The sequence below is a fragment of the Schistocerca nitens genome, chromosome 4, assembly GCF_023898315.1.
Source record: "Schistocerca nitens isolate TAMUIC-IGC-003100 chromosome 4, iqSchNite1.1, whole genome shotgun sequence".
Lineage (NCBI taxonomy): Eukaryota > Metazoa > Arthropoda > Insecta > Orthoptera > Acrididae > Schistocerca > Schistocerca nitens.
The window spans coordinates 711,105,567-711,128,956 of record NC_064617.1 but is presented as its reverse complement, the minus strand read 5'-3'; the positions used below and the strand labels follow the sequence as shown (position 1 = coordinate 711,128,956).

At 38.2% G+C, this 23,390-nt stretch overlaps 1 protein-coding gene across 4 annotated transcripts in view; it reads right to left on the bottom strand.

The window, feature by feature from the left end:
- Window positions 1–285: 285 nt before the first annotated feature.
- The window catches only part of LOC126252754 (transmembrane GTPase Marf), a 216,878-nt gene continuing 193,773 nt past the window's right edge, over window positions 286–23,390 (bottom strand). For all 4 annotated transcript variants that reach the window (XM_049953663.1, XM_049953662.1, XM_049953664.1 and 1 more), the window contains 3 exons: window positions 17,106–17,264; window positions 15,198–15,394; window positions 286–2,188 (listed from right to left, as the gene is read on the bottom strand). In XM_049953663.1, coding sequence (XP_049809620.1) covers window positions 1,984–2,188; window positions 15,198–15,394; window positions 17,106–17,264 — 561 coding nt within the window. In that variant the 3' untranslated portion in view covers window positions 286–1,983. The remainder of the gene's footprint in view (window positions 2,189–15,197; window positions 15,395–17,105; window positions 17,265–23,390) is intronic.

Sequence of the window (23,390 nt, the reverse complement as noted above, 5' to 3'; positions counted from 1 at the left end):
GGCTCTGTTTGAAAGTCTATTCATGCAGAGAGAGAGAGAGAGAGAGAGAGAGAGAGAGAGAGAGAGAGAGAGAGAGATCCCCTAACAACACCCAAGTTCAGCACTGAAATCCATCGTTTACAGATATAATTGTGTGAGTGGGTGTGTGTATAAATATTTTTCATAAACACAACAATAAATAGGTTCCAAATTAACTCACTCTATTACAGTGCTCTCTCTCTCGTCTAACTTCTTGTTGTTCTTCCTTTTCATTTACCTGTTTTTGAAAACAGTAATACAAGTATAGAATTTTCAAGTTTTAATCATGCCCATGTACAAATAATGGTTAATCCTACACCTAAATATGATGGATAGAATTATCAAGTGTAAATGTCTGTTTCCTAGTGTGCCTCGAGATAACTTTTGTTGCAAGTCTTTCATAAACTATTTGTAACACTGCTTTTTTGACATTACTGCCAAGATAATTTGTACAATATGCTACATGGAACATATCCTTTGTAGCCTAAACAATGTTAAAGAATAAAATACAAATATCACGACTTGCGTATGCAGTTACAAACAAAGCTGTCAGCTATTATTAATTAGAATGAAATATTAAAAACATTCTACAAAATCTAAAAATCTACCTTAGCTGCCAAAACAATAATCCTGTTCCTTTAATGAAATGTTTGTGTGTATTACTTATTAATTCTGTAATTAAGAAAATCTGCTTCTGCAATTTATTAAAAAAAAAAAAAAAACTTAATGATAAAATGAGTATTACTTTTCATACAAACACCATTTATTTCCTTTTACGCACTACTGCATTTAAATATTGTTGTATGAACACTGTTTAACCAGTAAGGTCCTTATGTGATAAAACAAATACTTTGTACTAACCATAAGAAATTATAGCTTTAAATAAAATCACCATATTTCATATTTGCAAGTAATTTTGTTAAGTATGCTTTCTATCAAGGACTAATGAAAACAATATTTCGGTGACATACTATGCATTCTGATGTTTTACATTTAAGGCACTGTAGTCTGATACTGTATGTGTGTGTGTGTGTGTGTGTGTGTGTGTGTGTAAATTCTTAATGGCAAAATATTGAGTGAACAGTACTGATGATTAAAGTTCATCTCATACAAAATGATGATGACCACTTCATGAAATTCAATTATTAGACTTTTAATCTTCTGAAGAACAGATGCCTTAGGAACACTCAGCTTCAAATCAAATTCTCCATTCCTAACTTACTGAACACCTGTCAAATTATGTTATTTTATGGTCATTAATACTAATGTGGTACAAATATTGTCACAAATATTACAACTCTGTATACAGAAAATGGATTTATAAATATTTCTTCCCAAGGCAGAAATCACAGGACATCATCAGATACAGAACTGAAGATCACATCAACAACTGTACAGAGCACACCCAACGGTATACTTAATTTATAGGTAAACAGACAACCTATCATAGATTCAAGCTTTTTTACTAACATACGATAATTCACAAAATGACAAGTTTTAACAATATAAATTTATGAATAAATACAGATTAATTTTTATACATCGTGATTTAACAATGATGACCAATAAAGCAATATAATCATGTTGCGATATCCTTATTGACTGCAGGATATCCAAACTGGACTCTGATTTGTAAGACATGGTTATTGTACTTTATTCAAACTGTGCATTTAGTTTATGCTACACATAATCTATGACTCTTTCCAGAATCTGCTACGAGCAGACTAACAATTATAACAGGACCATCATGTGCAGTGAAACAGCAATGACATTATGTTTTTTAACAGAAGTCACCACCAAGCACTGCACAGCGTACAACTTGAAACATATAACAATGATATATGTGTTAAGTCCCAAGCCACTTACTGCTTGGGTACTACTAACTGTTAATCGCCAGTGACTAGTAGTGAGTGTTTCATGCTGTTAACTGCACATTTATACAAGTGCCTAAGTAATAATAAGCTATTAATTATCACACTGCAGGTAAGTCTCTTCAAACATAGCTAGCTCCTGTGCAAGGTAGTTTGCTTTATTACGCAAACTCTTAGCAGATGCAGCTGCCTCCTCCAAAGTCCTGAGCTCTTTCTCAAGTGACTTTATGGCCTCATCCATGTCAGTTGATGCCTCATCCACTAGGTGACAAAGACGAGCAAATGTGCTTGAAAGCTCCCTAGAAGAAATTAAGATATCTGTGCAGTGAAATTACAAAATACTACTGATATATTAAAAACTACAGTTAATTTTGCCAGAGAGACTGAATGACAATGTAGAAGAAATTTTAAAAAAGAAATTACAATCTGGTAACTAAAAATAATCTTTACTGAATTCAAGGTGTCGGTAACAAGATATCCTATAAGAACTATCAGGTCAAAGTAAGTCAAATACCAGTGACACAAAAAATTTATTCTTTTCTCAAAAACATGTGAACAAAATGAAGGGAGTATGTGATGAATCTTATTTACTTGAATATAAGATGAGGTTTTTTTCCAAATTTGTCATTTGAAAACTATGAGTTTACCTAATAATTGCACATTAAATTGTAGCTGCAGATATCAGTAATTTTATATTTATAGATTTATATAGGGGTCGTCTCACTTTTAAAGATGGGGCTTGGGCTACTGAGGTCATGTGCAGATTTATTTTGAAGAACTCTTATGGATAGGTAGGGCAAATTATACTTTTGCTGAAACAGGTTTGAGATTTTGTAACACACTGAAGCACTTGATAGAGTATCAACCTTGCTCAAACACTCACGCTTTTGATTCGCATGGTGCTAGAACAAGTGATATGCAAGAAACTATGAACTAGCCACCACAACATTCTACCGCTCTGCTTAAAATTTGACAATTTTGTGAAACAGAGGAGGGCATAACATTAAATTCTATTATCTTACAAACTCCCACAATGGTTTCCTATGATTGGTGGTGAAATGGGGAGTACAATATTGTTGACGGAGCACTGTGCTCTAAGAGTGCCATGGATGACAACTAAAGAAGTCCTCCTGTGAATGAAATGGCAACCCAGACCATCACTCCTAGTTGTCAAGCCATATGAGGGCGATGTCAGGTTTGTATTCCACCACTGTTAGGAGCATCTCCAGACACATCTTCGCTGGCCGTTGGGGCTCAATTCAAAGTGGTCCTCATCACTAAAAACATTTCTAATCCAGTCAATGAGATTCCAGGTCAAAGACATGTCTGGAGACATCGCGGAACGCAGTGGGATGCAAACCTGACTGTCACCTGCCATATGGCCTTTCTACCAGAAGTGAGTGACTGGAGTGCTACTTTATTTCATAGTGGGACACCTTAGATTGTCATCTGCGAAACCCTTACAACACAGTAGTATGTCGACGACACTCTACACTCTTGTTTTGTTGCCCTTCATGGCAAGCTACATTTCAGCAGGATAATGCCCGCCCACAAACGGTGAGAGTTTCTGCAGCTTGTCTTCATGCCCGACTGATCTTAACTTGGCCAGCAAGGTCGCTGGATCTCTCCCCAATTGATAACGTTTGGAGCATTACGGGATAGAGCCATCCAATGTGATGATCTGTTAAGGGGATGAATACTTAACACGGATGACAGGACGCAATTACAACTGTATTCTAGTTCTCTGCTGTTCACCATGGTCTTCCACAGGCATGTTCATTTTGTACTCTCTGCCCCCCACCCTTCTTCCCCTACCAATTCCAGTCTCACAGTATCTGCCTTCCTTTTAACATGTCTCTCATTAATGGCACCATCCTCTGGTTTCCTATCATATTTTATTTGTTTAAATTACTTTTTATTTCCATTTATAAAAAGGTATTGTTTCAAGTTTAGCTCTCCCATCTGTTTATCAAGTTATTATAATTATTAATATTGTAATTATAAATATTAGCAAATTATCTCAAAAATTGGAAGACATAAAAAGCAAATAACTCAACCAACTTTTCTTTAAGTTCCTCTTGTTGTTCCAATAGGCTTTCATTCTTTCCAAGAAGGCTTGTTTACGTTCTTTCAACCACTTCAGTCTGTACTGTTTTTGTTTTGGTTACTCTGATGTTGCTTCCCATTTGTCTACTTTCTAAAATGCTGATTTACCTTATGTTTGCATTTTTGAGGTCCTTAATGTCAATATTGGTGTTTGAAAACATTTCTGTTGTTTTCACTGACTGTAGCCTGTAACTGTCTTTTGCATGTCTTGCTCCTAAAATTTTCCTTGTGATCTTTCTCTCTTCTTTTCTGATTTCTTCAAGTTCATATTTTCTGTTAAGTGTCAAGTGTTTCACTTGTCTAGATTACTGTTTGTTTAATGACTGTGTTGTAGATTTTTGTCTGCCTTTTCTGTTGTAACATAGATTTTTTGTTTAGTGATTTTCAACTAACCTTAATGTTTTTCTGACTTTTTGGAGGCAGTTTTGCTGAGAGATTTTTTCAGGGCCTTTCGGCTCAATGATTTCTCTGAGATATTTAAAGTACGGGACCCCACTGATTTTACTGTATTTTGTTTTCAGCCTCACGATTTCTGTCTTTGAACATATGAATTCAGTTTTCTCGATTCAGATTTACAATATTACTTTTTCTACACAGTCTTCAAGTATCTCAAGCTGTTTAACAATAGTCTCTTCATCATCTGTAAATATTGCCAAGTTGTCTGCTAACATGAGGTATGGTATGTAGAGTTTGTTTTTGGGAAAGGCCTGTAAGACTGGCTTCCAAAATCCAAGTTATTTCTCCAATTCTTCCCTAACCTTGTCTAGGATGACGCTGAACAGAGCTGGAGAGAGTCCATCTCCTTGTCTTACACCTGTTTGAGGTTTGTAAGACTTCATCCATAAATGTTACTTTCGATATCATTCCATTTAGGAGTTTGTTTTATGAGTTCTCATGCTTTTGGATCTAGTGTCCTCTCTACTAAAGTTTGGAATAGTGAGTGCCAGTCTACTGTGTTGAGCACCTTTTTAAAATCTACAATTTTGCATACTAAAGGTTTTTCACTGAGAGCTCAAATAGTATGTTTTTGAGGTTAAAAACTGGTTCTGGGTGTGAGCTGTTCGGTCTGAATCCTGCTTGATATTCTGCTAATTTGGGTTTTAATTGCTTTTGTGCTCTATTCAAGATACAAGATGATAGGATTTTGCAAGTTACGAATAAGAGGGAGATCCCTCTATGGTTGTTTACATCTGATTTGTTGCCTTTTTTATGTATTGGATGGATTAGAGCAATCTTCCCGTCATATGGGATATTTTCAATTTCTAAAATGTCTCTGATTATTCTTGTAATATCTTTGACTGAGTTTGGGCCTAATCTTTTCAAGGGTTCACCTACAGTTCCATTCTGCATTGATGCTTTGTTGTTTTCAAGTTTCTTGATATGTAAATCAGCTACTACTTTTGGTCGTCCTGATGAACTTCCTGTTGTTATTTCAGGATGTATTTTTGGGAATTTCTCTTTGGGTTACAAGCAAACTAAAAGCTGTGAAAAGTATGAGGATAGTTCTTTGGAATTTTCTTGGGCTAATTTACCAACTTGTTTTCAAAAGCAGAGATTCTGTGGTGAGTACCATTTGATTTGTTTTGCAAAGGTCTTATAGAAATCATGTGTGTTGCAATTTTTGAATTTGTCTTCAACCGACTCCAGTTGGTCATTGACATATTTTGATTTATTTTGGCTTAAAATCTTGGATGTTCATTTGCAAACTTCAAGGAATTTCTTGTGTGTTCCTTCTGACATGTTGCAATAGTAATTTTAAAATACCTTTTTTCTTTCTTCTAATGCATGCCTACATGCCTCATTCCACCTTGAGGTTTTTTTGTGTGTGAAGAGGGATCAGTTCTTTTGCTGTTTTGATGATTTTAGGTTGAAATTTCTCCCAGTCTTCTGCAAGTTGTTCCTCCCATTTTTAATTTTTTTCTGAGTCTCTGATTTTGTGTAGATCAATTTTTTGCATCGTATGTGTTTTCCTGTTGAATTCTCTTACGGGTTTGAATTTAATTTTGACTCTGGTTAAATACTGATCCAAATTTGTGTTTGCACCTCTGTATACTTGCACATCACGGATTTATTTTTGGTAGTCATATGATATCATCATTTGATCAATCTGAAATTCTCCTAAATGTTGGATGGGTGACTGTCTATCCCCCACCCGTGATGTGAGGTTGACATAATTTTTAGGCTGTTGTATCTGCATAACTCAATGAGTCATGTACCATTCTTATTGGTTGGCGAACTTGTGAGCAGGATATTCTCTCACCATCCTCTCGTATTTGCGTTTCCCATCAATTTTGGCATTAAAAATTAGCAATTAGAATTCTCACATCATCTTTTGGAATTTTGGCCACCTCTGTTTCAAGTTCTTCCCAGAATCTTTCTGTTTTTTGGGATCTTTTAATTGTCACCATTTGCTGGTGCAATTATGTTAATAAAAGTATAATTTTTTGTGTGTGTGTTTGATTCTTAAGGTCATAATTCCGTTGTTATTGAGCTTCAGATCTTTAGCTGAAACTTTTTTGTCCACAATGAAGGCAATGCCAAATAGTGCTGCTCTTTTGCTAATTTTCTTGTTTGTTCCACTTTTGAAGATTTTGTAATTATTGTAGTCTAATGTTTCTGAATCTGTGAAGCGTGTTTCTTGCAGGGCGAGAATTTGGATTTTCTGCTACGTGAGTTCTGTTGAGAGAACTGTGTAGTTTTTCTGCTTGATTGATGTCTGAATATTGAAAGTGCCAATGTAAGTGTGCACTTTTCACAGAAGTTTAGCAGAGCATTCCAACTTGCTCTCTCACATAAACTGAAGCTCCTCAGAATCTGAATGCCTGGTTGCCAGTTTGCAGTGGGTGGATCGTCCACCTGAGGTAATTCTCTTTTCTCGTACAAGTCAGGTTTGCTTATCATCAATCTCCTAGCTTTTGCTAGTGGTGTAGAACCAGGGATCGTGAGCTCCTGGAGCATGTTTACAGCTGCATCTCCTGGTGAACAGACGCTGACCTAACTCCTGCTTGTTCCAAGTCAGATGCAGCATGGATTTTGGGTGTCATTTTGATCTGTGGGTGGTATTTTATTTCCCACCTAGCCCACATACCTGCTGAGCATTCCTCTATCTGCCACCTGGAGATGCACCAGTTGGGGTTGACAATCTCCATAAATTTATCATCATCGGGTGTCTAGCAAAGGAGTCACTGATTTCATAATTCAATATTAATAATTTCAAAAAAATAAAAACTAAGATTGACAGACAAGTGCAGGAAACTTTTTTTTTTTGAAAGCTGTAAGAATTTTATACAGAAGTTTTGAAATAGTTTGAAAAATTGCTAACAGATGGCTCTGTGCACTGTGAAGCTTTTACAGTATCGGCATGTGTAATTAAAGTCATCCTCTGAAAGCAGTTTTTGCAATCACATTACAATCTTTTCTGTATATCCACCAATGACAGTATGGAGGTGGTGCAACCAAACACTGAAATTTGCTATCACATCCTGTAGTGTCTTATTGGAAATGGATTTAGATACCATATGGACCAAGGATTCAAGGACATCCTGCATGGTGTGATGGTTCCAGTAGACAGTGTCTTCCAATGTGCCCCAAATAAGGCATCAGAAGGAGTTAGAGTGGGACAATATGGAGGCCAGTCCATTCCTGTATCAGTAAATTTACAACAGTCTTACTCAGTGACTCTATTCCCAAAGTATTCATCAAGAAAGTGAAACACCTGTTCAGTGCGATGTAGTCTGGCCCCATCTTTCCTGCGTGAACCACTCGGTGCCTGGTCGATCTTCCAACACTAACTGTGTGGTGATAATCGGCCACAATGTAACATTCAGTAGTTGTAGTTTACCACATGAAAAAAGTGCCAATAATGCCTCTGCTGCATACTACAGCAAAAACAGAAACTTTAGGAGGATTCAGTGGTCTCACTTCATACAAAAGGGGATTTTCTAACCCCAAAAACATCAGTTTTGTTTATTCATGACTCCATTCAGGTGGGAGTGTACTTTATCTGTGAACCAGATGCAGCCAACATCAAGTCCTTCATTATTGATCATTCTGAGAATCTGGTTCACAAAGTCAGCCCTCTGTCGCACAGCTCATACAGGTATGGAAACATGTAGGCTAGTCTCAGTATTCTGTGCATGCTGGATCGCTCCAAACCAGTCTCAGCTCCAATTTTTCAGATGGATTATCTTGGGTTTAGCTGAAAAATTTCAGAAACTGTGGCAACATATTTGATAGTATGTACAGTGACACAACAGAATACATGATTTCAACCTCTTCCTTCAGTACACTAACCTCCTTTCATGTTTCAACGGGAGAACTGATCACTCTGAGCTGCTGCGCAATATTTACAGGCACTACATATTGTGACTAAAGCTCCATCTGTTAGCAGGTTTCCAAACTTTTTTGAAACTTCTGTATAAAATTCTTACAGCTTTGTTGCATTCATCTATCGACCTTAGTTTTCAAGATATTTAATTTTGAAATAAGGGACTCCTTTGCTGGATACCCTGTACTACTACTACTATTATTATTTCTTTACTTTCTCAGACGTTAAGTCTGGTTAAAAATGGAAAGTGACGCGGACCTTGATCAAGCGTCACTTCCTTTTAACTGTACGGTATGTGTTATATTGCATTTAGGAACTTTCGGGTAATTGAACATGTATCAATAATTACAGATTTCTGTAGTTGTATATATAAGTTTGGATGTAGCTGTATTGCATTGATGTACTGGTGGATATTGTGTGGTATGACTCCTGTAGTTGATAGTATAATTGGTATAATGTCAACTTTATCCTGATGCCACATGTCCTTGACTTCCTCAGCCAGTTGGATGTATTTTTCAATTTTTTCTCCTGTTTTCTTTTGTATATTTGATGTATTGGGTATGGATATTTCGATTAGTTGTGTTAATTTCTTCTTTTTATTGGTGAGTATGATGTCAGGTTTGCTATGTGGTGTTGTTTTATCTGTTATAATGGTTCTGTTCCAGTATAATTTGTATTCATCATTCTCCAGTACATTTTGTGGTGCATACTTGTATGTGGGAACGTGTTGTTTTATTAGTTTATGTTGTAAGGCAAGCTGTTGATGTATTATTTTTGCTACATTGTCATGTCTTCTGGGGTATTCTGTATTTGCTAGTATTGTACAACCGCTTGTTATGTGATCTACTGTTTCTATTTGTTGTTTGCAAAGTCTGCATTTATCTGTTGTGGTATTGGGATCTTTAATAATATGCTTGCTGTAATATCTGGTGTTTATTGTTTGATCCTGTATTGCAATCATGAATCCTTCCGTCTCACTGTATATATTGCCTTTTCTTAGCCATGTGTTGTATGCGTCTTGATCGATGTGTGGCTGTGTTAGATGATACGGGTGCTTGGCATGTAGTGTTTTCTTTTTCCAATTTCCTTTCTTCATATCTGTTGATGTTATGTGATCTAAAGGGTTGTAGAAGTGGTTATGAAATTGCAGTGGTGTAGCCGATGTATTTATATGAGTGATTGCTTTGTGTATTTTGCTAGTTTCTGCGTGTTCTAGAAAGAATTTTCTTAAATTGTCTACCTGTCCATAATGTAGGTTTTTTATGTCGATAAATCCCCTTCCACCTTCCTTTCTGCTTAGTGTGAATCTTCCTGTTGCTGAATGTATGTGATGTATTCTATATTTGTGGCATTGTGATCGTGTAAGTGTATTGAGTGCTTCTAGGTCTGTGTTACTCCATTTCACTACTCCAAATGAGTAGGTCAATATTGGTATAGCGTAAGTATTTATAGCTTTTGTCTTGTTTCTTGCTGTCAATTCTGTTTTCAGTATTTTTGTTAGTCTTTGTCTATATTTTTCTTTTAGTTCTTCTTTAATATTTGTATTATCTATTCCTATTTTTTGTCTGTATCCTAGATATTTATAGGCATCTGTTTTTTCCATTGCTTCTATGCAGTCGCTGTTGTTATCCAATATGTAATCTTCTTGTTTAGTGTGTTTTCCCTTGACTGCTATTTTTCTTACATTTGTCTATTCCAAAAGCCATATTTATATCATTGCTGAATACTTTTGTTATCTTTAGTAATTGGTTGAGTTGTTGATTTGTTGCTGCCAGAAGTTTTAGATTATCCATGTATGGCAAATGTGTGATTTTGTGTGGGTATGTTCCAGTAATATTGTATGCATAATTTGTATTATTTAGCATGTTGGATAGTGGGTTCAGAGCAAGGCAGAACCAGAAAGGACTTAATGAGTCTCCTTGGTATATTCCACGCTTAATCTGTATTGGCTGTGATGTAATGATATTTGAATTTATTTGGATATTAAGTGTGGTTTTCCAATTTTTCATTACTATGTTTAGGAGCTGTATCAATTTAGGATCTACTTTGTATATTTCCAATATTTGTAGTAACCATGAGTGGGGTACACTATCAAAAGCTTTTTGGTAATCAATGTACGCGTAGTGTAGCGACCTTTTTTTAGTTTTAGCTTGATATGTCACATCTGCATCTATTATCAGTTGCTCTTTACATCCTCGTGCTCCTTTGCAACAGGCTTTTTGTTCTTCATTTATAATTTTGTTCTGTGTTGTGTGTCAATAATTTCTGTGTAATGACTGAAGTTAATATTTTGTATATTGTTGGTAGGCATGTTACGGGGTGATATTTAGCTGGGTTTGCTGTGTCTGCTCGATTCCACGTGGAATGTTTCCCTCTGTTATATTCATATCATTAATGTTAAATAATTTAGTTAGATGTGAATGTATTGAGGTGAACTTCTTTAGCCAGAAATTTGCTATTTTATCTTTTCCAGGGGCTTTCCAATTGTGCGTAGAATTAATTGCTCGGGTGACTTCATGTTGCAAAATTATCACGTGAGGCATTTGTGGTATCATCTTGTATGAGTCTGTTTCTGCTTGTATCCACCGTGCATGCCTGTTATGTTGTACCGGATATGTCTGCTTGTGTCTGTATGTGTGGATGGATATGTGTGTGTGTGCGAGTGTATACCTGTCCTTTTTTCCCCCTAAGGTAAGTCTTTCCGCTCCCGGGATTGGAATGACTCCTTACCCTCTCCCTTAAAACCCACATCCTTTCGTCTTTCCCTCTCCTTCCCTCTTTCCTGATGATGCAACAGTTTGTTGCGAAAGCTTGAATTTTGTGTGTATATTTGTGTTTGTTTGTGTGTCTATCGACCTGCCAGCGCTTTTGTTTGGTAAGTCTCATCATCTTTCTTTTTAGATATATTTTTTCCACGTGGAATGTTTCCCTCTGTTATATTCATATCATAAATTATTTAACAGTTACATTGCAGACCCATACACATTCCCTGATACACTTACACATGGAATAACTTATCTGAAACCTAAAGATCGAGCTTGTGTCTGTATGTGTGGATGGATATGTGTGTGTGTGCGAGTGTATACCTGTCCTTTTTTCCCCCTAAGGTAAGTCTTTCCGCTCCCGGGATTGGAATGACTCCTTACCCTCTCCCTTAAAACCCACATCCTTTCGTCTTTCCCTCTCCTTCCCTCTTTCCTGATGAGGCAACAGTTTGTTGCGAAAGCTTGAATTTTGTGTGTATATTTGTGTTTGTTTGTGTGTCTATCGACCTGCCAGCGCTTTTGTTTGGTAAGTCTCATCATCTTTCTTTTTAGATATGTTAAATAATTTAGTTAGATGTGAATGTGTTGAGGTGAACTTCTTTAGCCAGAAATTTGCTATTATATCTTTCCCAGGGGCTTTCCAATTGTGAGTAGAATTAATTGCTTGGGTGACTTCATGTTGCAAAATTTTTACTTCAGGAATTTGTGGTATCAACTTGTATGTGCCTGTTTCTGCTTGTATCCACCGTGCATGCCTGTTATGTTGTACCGGGTTTGACCGTATGTTACTCCAGAAGTGTTCCATTTCTGTTATGTTTGGTGGATTGTCTATTTTAATGTGTGTGTTATCTATTGTCTGGTAAAACTTCTTTTGGTTTGTGTTGAATGTTTGGTTTTGTTTCCTTCTATTTTCACTTTTTTTGTATCTTCTAAGTCGTTTGGCCAATGCTTGTAATTTCTGCTTCTTTTCATCTAATTGCTCTATCGCTTCTTCTTGTGAGATTTTACCAAACCTTTTTCGTTTTTTTTGTGACATTTCATTTCTTATAAATTGTGTTAGCTGTCCGATGTCTTTTCTCAGTTTTTCTATTCTGATCTGTAGCCTGTGTTGCCATGCTGGTTTTGTGGGTTTCTTCTGTGTGTTGGTTGGTTCTGATCTCTGCCTAGTGTGTATATTTAGTGTAGTGAGTGCTCCTATATAAACCAGTAGTTGTAACTCATCCATAGTTGTGTTTTCATTTATTTTGTTGTGTATGATTGTGTTGATAGTTTTTATTGTTGTTTCGACTTGTGGGTTATTTGGCGGTCTATGCAAGAATGGTCTAATGTCTGTACTTGTGTCTTTGTATTCTATATATGTCAGCTGAAATTTTTCTTCTATATCTAACATGTGTGTCACTTCGTGTTCTATTTTTACTTGTTCTGGTGGCTGTCTTAAGATTTCGTTTTCCTCTGATTGTTTAATTGATGTGTGTTGTTCTTTGTTTGTTTGCTCTGGGATGTTTGAGTCCATTACTGTATTTTCTTCTTCTTCTGATTGCACATTATTTTGTTCCAGTATTTGTTGTACTTGTTGTTTGATGTTTTCTAATTCTGACTGGGGTATCCTGTTATTTTTGATTATTACACGGATCTGATCAGCTAGTCGTTGTTTTGTTAAAAATTTTAATTCTGGGTATCTGGTAATAAATGTTGTGTATACTTGTGATCTGTATCCAGTTGTGTTGGTTCCTAAGTTTGTTGCTTGGTAATAACAGAACATGCGGTGTCTGTTAACTTCATCTGACCATTTCATCCTCTGTCTTAGTTTTCCTTCTAGAGTGGTTGCAGGAAGCATATCCTGCAAAACACCTCTATTTGGATTTAAATCATTTTCTGTGTGGCTAGCAGTATCGTTACCATTGTGGACGGGCATAGGGTTCAAGTGTCGTCCCCGACCATGACGGCGCTTGTCTGAGGCTTCTTTAGTTCTGTCCTGAACCAACTCATCACACTAAACAGGGGGTTAGCCCTATTAGTGGTTTGTTCTTTTTGACACCTTTTACGACTGGCAGAACGTACTGGAGGCCTATTCTTTTCCGGGCCTCCACGGAATTTATTATTATTATTATTATTATTATTATTATTATTATTATTATTATTCCCCTCAAGTTAAATCTTGGCTGTTAGTCAAATGTTACTTAAGATTCATTTCCCATATTTTATCTTCTCTTATCCACAGCTCTGAGTGATCTTTCCTTCTTCCAGCACTCCGGGACGCAGCATTATTGCAACTGCATGGAGTATCCTGGCACGCCTCACAGACAATCCACATTCCATCCAAGTGGCACCTATCTGCAATCCCTGTCAATTTTTCTCAATGTTTGCTACTTTGAGATTCCCAAAGGAGGTCAGATGTATTTGTGCATTCACATTGAAGAAAGTGGATCCATTCCACAGCTAGGCATATCAGTTATACATGAATGTGTGGTGTATGTTCTTTCGGACAGGTCCAGAAGAACAGACACCATGCAGAATCAGCAGCTATCTAGTAAGCAAGAGATCCAGGGTTTGAATCCCAGACTGGTACACATTTTTGCTCATAGCCAGTGATTCTGTATAATGTCCCACTGGAGCTGACAGCAGTGATCCCCTTTAATTTGCATATAATGTTTCACAGCTGCAGATTCTGCATGGTGTCTGTTCTTCCGGACATGTCCAATCTAAGACTGAAGCACTTTTCATACATTCTTTAAGTTGTTGTTGTTGTGGTCTTCAGTCCTGAGACTGGTTTGATGCAGCTCTCCATGCTACTCTATCCTGTGCAATCTTCTTCATCTCCCAGTACCTACTGCAGCCTACATCCTTCTGAATCTGCTCAGTGTATTCATCTCGTGGTCTACCTCTACGATTTTTACCCTCCACACTGCCCTCCAATGCTAAATTTGTGATCCCTTGATGCCTCAAAACATGTCCTACCAACCGATCCCTTCTTCTAGTCAAGTTGTGCCACAAACTTCTCTTCTCCCCAATCCTATTCAATACCTCCTCATTAGTTACGTGATCTACCCACCTTATCTTCAGCATTCTTCTGTAGCACATTTCGAAAGCTTCTATTCTCTTCTTGTCCAAACTATTAATCGTCCATGTTTCACTTCCATACATGGCTACACTCCATACAAATACTTTCAGAAACGACTTCCTGACACTTAAATCTATACCCGATGTTAACAAATTTCTCTTCTTCACAAACGATTTCCTTGCCATTGCCAGTCTACATTTTATATCCTCTCTACTTCGACCATCATCAGTTATTTTACTCCCTAAATAGCAAAACTCCTTTACTCCTGTAAGTGCCTCATTTCCTAATCTATTCTTTAAGTATAACCACTTTATATCCACTAAAGTAATGTGATAGACCTGTTGGTCCCACCAGTGCCAGCTTATGCTGGTATCTAAAGCTACTGACTCAAAGTGTTAACACTAACAGTACATGCAATTTATGTATGTACTTTAATTTCACTTTCACCACAATCAATCTTATGTGATGTCAAAATGCCTTTCCCTGTGAACATGGTGGTGGAAAGGGCATAATCTGACAAGAACAATACAGCTGAACTTCAAGTATGCAATTTACTACTGCAACATTTCTGTCATTTCTTAACGAGGAAATCGAAAAGCTGTCTATTCCAGAGAGAAAATACGTAACTATCACAGAATGCTATACAGAAGAACAACTTAGTCTCTATCACAAATAAATATGTAAATAAAAGACCAGTGGTGAGAGTTGGGTTAGGTGGGGAACAAAATGAAAACGATTCTGGCTTTGTTATGGTTAAATGTTAGCTCTTCCCACCCCACATTTTCACCTATGGAATTCTTCCATCAAATGTTATTGGTGAACTGCTCTATATATTTTATAAACACCTCTGACATAAATACCTCAATACATTATACAACAGAAATACATCTATTCATTTTCCTATATTTTTAAACTAATCTTTGGAAATAATGAAAAAGGGAGTCAAATGGTTTTTGCTTCTCAAATGTGACAGCTGTGCAAACTACCACAAAAAGAAAACTTTTGAAAAATGTAGTTGTTTTATTTATGAGTACTGCATTTATACTCACTGTTGTACTTGGTGACTGCAGTTGGCAGAAGTCAAATCAACAATAAGCCGGAGTTTCTTTGTAGCGTGTGCAACATACTGCCTTTTGAATGCACGCTCTTTTGCTTTGTTGGTCCACGTCAATCTTTCATATAAGTACAGGCAACCATACACTGCTCCCGTCACCAGTACAAGGCGCCAGCCTACAGTCTTCAGTAACTGCACAGACACCAAATGTAAGATTATTAACTGAGTGGCAAGAAAAAAGAACAATAAAAAATTAAAACTGCCATTTTTACATTCTCTGCTATTCCTTATTTGCTTCTGTATGTTATGCCTGATGGTGTTGCTGATGATGATAAAATGAAATCTCTTTCAGGGTATTAAAATTTGAGTAAATGTCACACACAGAATATAATGTGGAAGCAATAATGATATACTGACAACATAGGAAGCTTCTTTGCCACAGTGTAACTCATGAATTTTTCAGCAGTTTTAAAAATTTAAACTATAGAAGACTGGTTATTAATAAGACGAATTAAAATATTTGACACTAAAAAATGACATTTTTTGTAATTCATACCAAGCTACTGAAACTGGACTCATCATAATTTACATTCTGAAGACATTCTACACCCTAATTATGTCCAGCTACAATGCAATTATCTCAACTCACATTTTTCCCCTCTCGGATCATGTTGATCTTGCAAAGATTTAATCCCTTTAAAAGTTTTTATCATTTTGTCTATTTTTAACATACATTAAGGTTACACTAGTACATTCAGTTTTCCTTAACTGCTTCAGACTAACTCCACTCCTTTCACTCACATCACTGAAGTGAATTTCATGCAGCTCTACATTTTTTCAACTTATATACCAACCTCTCTTGTAAGTACCTTTTTTTATACAGTATCAAAAATGTATTCTTCTTAGTTCAGTTAATTCTTCACCTGTCAATAGCTGACTTTTGGCTCCAATAATCCTAGAATCAAATATTCACTCTGCAGCAGAGTTAGCACCAATATGGAACTTTCTCGCAGATTAAAACTGTGTGCCATACCGTGATTTGAACTCGGGACCTTTGCCTTTCATGGGCAAGTGCTCTACCAACTGAGCTACCCAAGCAGGATTCACAACCCGTCCTCACAGCTTCAATTCTGCAAGTACCTAGTCTCCTGCATTCCAAACTTCACCGAAACTCTTCTATGAACCGTGCAGAACTAGAACTCCTGGAAGAAAGGATATTGCAGAGACATGGCTTAGCCACAGTCTGTAGGGTGTTTCCAGAATGAAATTTTCGCTCTGCAGCAGAGTGAGCGCTGATATGAAATTTCCTGGCAGATTAATACTGTGTGCCGGACCGAGACTCGAATTCGGGACCTTTGCCTTTCATGGGCAATTGCAAGGATCGCAGAACAGCTTCTGTGAAGTTTGGAAGGTAGGAGACGAGGTACTGGCAGAACTGAAGTTGTGAGGACGAGCTGTGAGTCATGCTTGGTTGGCTCAGTTGGTAGATCACTTGCTCGCAGAAGGTAAAGGTCCCGAGTTCGAGTCTCGGTCCGGCACACAGTTTTAACTTTTCAGGAAGTTACACTAATTCTGTTTGACAAAATGAACCAAATATATGCTAGAAAGCCACAAAAGCAATAGAAAACAAATGAATACAGTAGTATATCTTATAAGATAGTAATACATAATATCTTCAAATGTGCAAATATTTTTATATTTTTATTTATTTTATATTTATTATATTGTATTATTAAATATATTACATTTATTATATTTATTTTATATTTTTCCACTGAAATATAATTATGCAGATGTGTGAAAACTTTCAATGCGCACGTTAAATTCTGTTACAAATTCTGTGAGGCACATGCCAAGCCTACCTAGATTATAAAAATACAATAATTATTTGTGTATTACTTACAAACCCAGCAACCAGAAGCCCACCCATTGTGCCTTGCGAACCAATGGATGCCATCAGTAACCTAGATGGTATAGACCAATCATCGCTTGGTTGGTTAGTAGGAAATTTTATCTGTGCAACATCCAAGGTCTCTGATGGAGAAAGAATGTCACGCGGTACCTGAAAGAATAATAATAATAATAATAATAAATAAAGGGACCACAAGGTAAACTAGTATTCATACTGAGATATATGAAGGACATGGCGTTCTTACAAAAAACATGAAGTAGTACAGAACAGGAAACCATGAAAGAAAGAAAACCACCGATACTTGAATTTCCAGCTTATCATGTACAAAATATTTCAAGGCTCCACCAATGTTTTTTTTTTTTTTCAACCGCAAGGATTACCTGGCAGAAGGACTCTGCCAGCTGTCGCATACTCCCACCTACAAACCTGCCACTGTGACAACATTTCAGAAATACCTCTCCCCGGAGTCCACTTCTCTACTCACTTCTACCACTCCCTGAAGTCCATAAACCAAACCATCCACGATGCCCCATTGTGGCCGGTTACTGTGCCCCCACAGAGAGAATCTCTGCTCTCATAGACCAACACCTTCAACCTATTACTCGGAACCTACCCTCCTATATAAAAGATACCAACCACTTTCTCCACAGTTCCTGTCCCTTTACCATACGGTGCTCTGTTCGTCATTATTGATGCCACCTCCCTTTACACTAACATTCCTAATGCCCATGGCCTTACCACTATTGAACACTACCTTTCCCAATGCCCGACGGATTCCAAACCAACAATCTCATACCTAGTCACCATGACCAACTATATCCTCACCCACATTTACTTCTCCTCTGAAGGTATTACCTACAAACAAATCCGGGGTATGGCCATGGGCACGCACATGGCACTATCCTATGCCAACCCATTCATGGGCCAACTAGAGGAATCCTTCCTAAAAACATAAGAATCCTAAACCCCTTGCCCAGTTCAGATTCATTGATGACATCTTTGCGATCTGGATCGATGGTGAGGACACACTATCCACATTTCTCCAGAACCTCAACAATTTCTCCCCCATTTGCTTCACCTGATCCTACTCAACCCAACAAGCCACCTTCCAAGATGGTGACCTCCACCTCAAAGATGGTTACATCAGTACCTCTGTCCATATCAAACCTACTAACCACCACCAATACCTCCACTTTGACAGCTGCTAGCCATTCCATACCAAGAGGTCCAGTGGTCATCGCATCTGCAGTGACGAGTGGTCCCTCTCAAAATATACCGAAGATCTCACTGAAGCCTTCACAGATCGTATTTATCCTCCCAACCTTCAACAAAAACAAATTTCACGTACCTTATCTTTCTAGTCCCCCACCACCTCCCAAAGTCTGGCCACAGAGGAGCATTCCCCTCATAGCTCAGCACCACCCAGGACTGGAGCAACCGAATTACATTCTCCGCCAGGGTTTCAATTACCTCTCACTGTACCCTGAAATTAGAAATGTCCTGCTTACTACCCTTTCCACCCTCCCCCCCCCCCCCCCCCCCAAAGTGGTATTCCGCCATCCACTGAACCTACACAATATCCTTGTCCATCCCTACACAACCCCCACTTCCAACCCCTTACTTCATGGCTCATACCCCTGTAATAGACCTAGATGTAAAACCTGTCTCATACATCCTACCACCACCACTACATTACCTATCCCATCAAAGGCAGGGCTACCTGTGAAACCAGTCATGTGATCTACAAGCTAAGCTGAAATGACTGTGCTGCATTCTATGTGGGCATAACAACCAACAAGCTGTCAGTCCACATGAATGGCCACCGACAAGCTGTGGCCAAGAATAAGTAGAGCACACTGTTGCTGAACATGCTGCAAAACATGACATCCTTCATTTCAACAACTGCTTCATAGCCTGTGCCATATAGATCCTTCCCACCAACACCAGATTTCCTGTATTGCGCAGGAGGGAACTTTCCCTGCAATACATCCTATGTTCCCATAATGCTCCTGGCCTAAACCTTTGTTAGTCATTGTCCTCACCCATCCAGCCCCTTCCCTGTCCCCATTCCAGCACTAAACAGCCGTCAATCCACCATCACACCCAGACTTTTTACTTCGCTCCTTTTCCTTCTCCTCCCCCCCCCCCCCCCCAAACTCTCCCATGCCCTCCATCTAACCTGCATACTTCAATGTCCACCACCCCCACCATACTATCCCTCCCCCTCCCCGCCCCAGCCTCCTCCTTACCCTCACCCATTTGCCGCTCCCATCATGCACTGGTGCTGCTGCTTGCAGTGTGGTTTCAGTTGCTTGAGGCTGCAGGTGTGTGTGTGTGTGTGTGTGTGTGTGTGTGTGTGTGTGTGTGTGTGTGTGTGTTTTGTCTGTTGTCTATGAAGGCCTTAATTGCCGAAAGCTTTATTTGTAACTGGGGTCAGTTACCTTGCAACAGCCACTGCCGGTCCCAAGCCCAGATAAAGGAGGAGAGTTGGGCATTGGGCTAACAGCCCAATCCTGTAAAAAAACTCTTTGTTATGAAATACAAACTTGCCTCAGACTTGGATGGATACAATGGAATACGAAAACTGCAAAGGACAAATGGCATATGATTTAATTTTAATTTTGGATCCTGGAATGTTCAGAACCTGTATAGACCAGGAACCATCCAGACTATGGTCTGAGAAATTAACCGATATAAACTGGACCTGGTGGCGGTACAAGAGACAAGATGGCTAGGAAAAGGAACTCACAAAGAGGATGGATACACACTATTCTATGGCGGATGTGTAGAAAAACACGAATTCGGCACTGGTTTTGTAATACACAACAAAGCAGCAAATTCAGTGATGGAATTCAAAGCTGTTAACAAGAGAATATCCTACATAGTACTTGGAATCCAAGTGTCAGACATCATATTCATCAATGTTCATGCCCCAACTGAGGATAAAACAGATGAGGAAAAGGAAGAGTTTTATGACCAACTAGAACAAACAATTGAGAGCACACCAACTAGAAATATCAGGGTAGTGCTGGGAGATTTTAATGGAAAAGCAAGAAAAGAAGAATTCTACATACCAACCATAGGAAGGCACAGTTTGCATGATGAGACAAATGAGAATGGTCAGAGGATGATCAATTTAGCTATCTTAAAGAACCTAAGAGTAAGTTCAACTTACTTCGAACACCAGAGAATACATAAGGGGACATGGTGTTCACCAGATGGAAGAACCACCAACCAGATAGATCACATCTTGGTGGACCAGCATTATAGCCATAGAGTCATGGATGTCAGGTCGTACGAGGAGCTGACTGTGCGTCAGACCATTTCCTCATTGTGTGCAGGCTTAAACTCATGTTCGCCTACATGCATAAGAAGAAGGGGACACTAGAACCTGCTTTTAAAGTTGAGAAACTACGAGAAAGTGCCATTAAAGAACACTATGCTATAGAAATCAAAAACCGTTTCGAGGTCGTAGAGACCCTGGGACCAAGAGAGAATGTGGAGGAAAGATGGAAACAAATAAATACTAAGTGTAGCAGAGGATACACTGGGAAGAAAGAAGGTAATGAAGAAGAGAAAATGGTTCAACGAGGCATGCCAGAAGGCTACTGAAAAGAGAAGGAAGATGAGGGAAAAGTGGCTAGCTGACAAGGAGAATGAGCAGAAAAAGGCACATTTTATCGACATCAGAAGGGAGCAAAGCAAATCCTAAGAGCAAAGAAGAGAATATATCCAACCAGAACAAGTTGAGGCAGAGCCCCAAAACAAGAACTCAAGGCAATTCTCCCAATACATAAAAAAATCAGAAATGTGGATTTCAGAGCCCAACTTTTTTCATTAGAGATAAGAATGACAACTTGATAAATGACAAGGAAAGAACTGTAGAAAGATGAAAAGAATACTTCTCAGAACTGTTGAATCGCCCAGACCAAGATGAGATATTACCTACAAACACTACAGAGGAAACAAAAGAAGAAGAAGAAGAAGAAGAAGAAGAAGAAGAAGAAGAACAGGAAGTTAGTGAAGAAGACGTGAAGATTGCAATCAAAGGACTCAGAAACAACACAGCCCAGGGGAGGACAGAATAACATCAGAATTAATCGAGGAGGGAGGTGAGAACTTGCACATAGAGATATATAAACTGATCCAGTTGGTATGGGAGGAGGAGACACTGCCAAAAGGATGAAATTGGCTATAATATGCCCAATATACAAGAAGGGAAGCAAAATGGAATGCAGTAACTACAGAGGAATCAGTTTGTTGAATGTAACATACAAAGTGCTGGCCATCATTATCCTCAGAAAATTGCAACCATTCACAGAGAACAACATACAGGAGTACCAAGCTTGCATTTCAACCAAACCGACCAACATTTTCACACTAAGACACTGTTTGAAAAACACTGGGATTATGATAAAGATATCTACAGCCTGTTCGTCGATTTTCAATATGCATGACAGCATCAACAGGAATAGCCTATAAAATGCAATGCGTGACTTCAGAATCCCTGAGAAGCTAGTGAGAATAGTGCAAGCTTGTATGGAAGGGTCAAAGGCAACAGTACATTTCTGAGGAGCCACATCAGAAACATTCGAGATTGAGACAGGCCTCAGACAACGGGATGCTTTCTCAACTGTTCTGTCTAATGTCATCTTAGAGAAAGTAACAAAAGAGTGTAGGCAACAGGAGTGGGCTGGAGTAGAAATGGATGGTAACTTCAACTGTCTTGAATATGCAGATGACATATTACTACTAAGTGAATCAAAGCACGAGTTGAAAGAAATGTACCAGAAAATGGACAATTATGCACAGAAGGTAGGGCTCAAAGTGAATCGAGACAAAGAAGAGTTCATGCAATTAGGAGTAAGACAACAACAGGAAGAATTTCTTGAGATAGATGGCAAGAAGTTCAAGAGAGTACACCAGTTCAAATACTTTGGATCTTGGTTTACCATGGACAACAACATAAAAATAGACATCAAGGAAAGAATAGCAGAGGGAATGAAATGCATGCATTCCTTCAGAGACACTTGGCTCTAAATCGATCCCAGCGAACACTAAGATGAAAATTTACAACACAGTGATATGCCCAACAGTAATGTATGGTTCAGAAACGTGGAGCATAGCTAAGCGAGAAAAGGAGAAACTGTTAATATTTGAAAGAAGAGCAATTAGGAAGATATGGGGACCAGTTTTAGATAACGGAGAATTGAGGAGGAGGAAAAACGAGGAAATCTACCTCCTAATTCAACAATCAACTATCCTACAGAAGATGAAGAGCAAAAGAATACAATGGGTGGGCCACGTAGCTTGTATGCCAGATGGAAGACAGGTGAAGATGGCACTAGCGGGGAAATCAAACACCAAACGTCCCATTGGACGACCAAGGCAGCGCTGGATGGACGACCTGGCGAAGGACCTAGCAGCCCTGGGAATTGAAGACACCTGGAAGAACCGGGCACAAAACAGGAAGGAATGGAAGCAGTTTGTGGAAGCAGAGTGTGGTCTGCAGGGCCTGTGATTGCTGAATATCTATCTATCTATCTTTTTGTTGTGCCTATCTGCGACTCAGCATCTCCACTATATGGTGAGTGGCAACTTTGCTTTTCATAATATTGTTACATTCCATCCTGGATTTTCCACTGTTTGATATTTCACTCTGTGTTATCTTGTGAATTACTTTTCTGGATCAGTGCAGCTACAATCAATGAACTGTTAGTTTTGTAAAAATAAGCAACATGAACATTACTTTGAACTGATAACCAAATACAATGAGGTCCTTAAGGATCTTTTAATTCTTACTCACACATTCCAGTACCTCCTTAAAATTATTCAAGGACAGACTAAAAGTCAGTTTACAATTATTTGTAATCTCCATGACCACAATGCAAGTAATAAGATTAATTTTGTTGTGGATTACCCATCCTTTTCTAGAATAAAGAGTGGAGTACTCTTATCTAGCTGCAAAACATCTTAAGGTTTCTTATTGATTCAATGATCAAAATTAGGAATTTTCCAAAATTCAAAAGCTATGTTATTGGTTATATGTGAGTATTTCATACTGCTTTGCTTTAATTTACATGGACCACAACCTTCTATTCTGTATCTCAATTGGCTTCATTACTTTCATTCACTATACATCTAAGACCAAGAACATTATCAGCATGGAGACTCTAATAATATGGGTTCCAGATAATGGCAGAATTATCTGAAAGTTGCAATTAGTTGCACAGGTATCAGGTAACTATCATATGAGGCAGTGTCATTGTTGGTTAC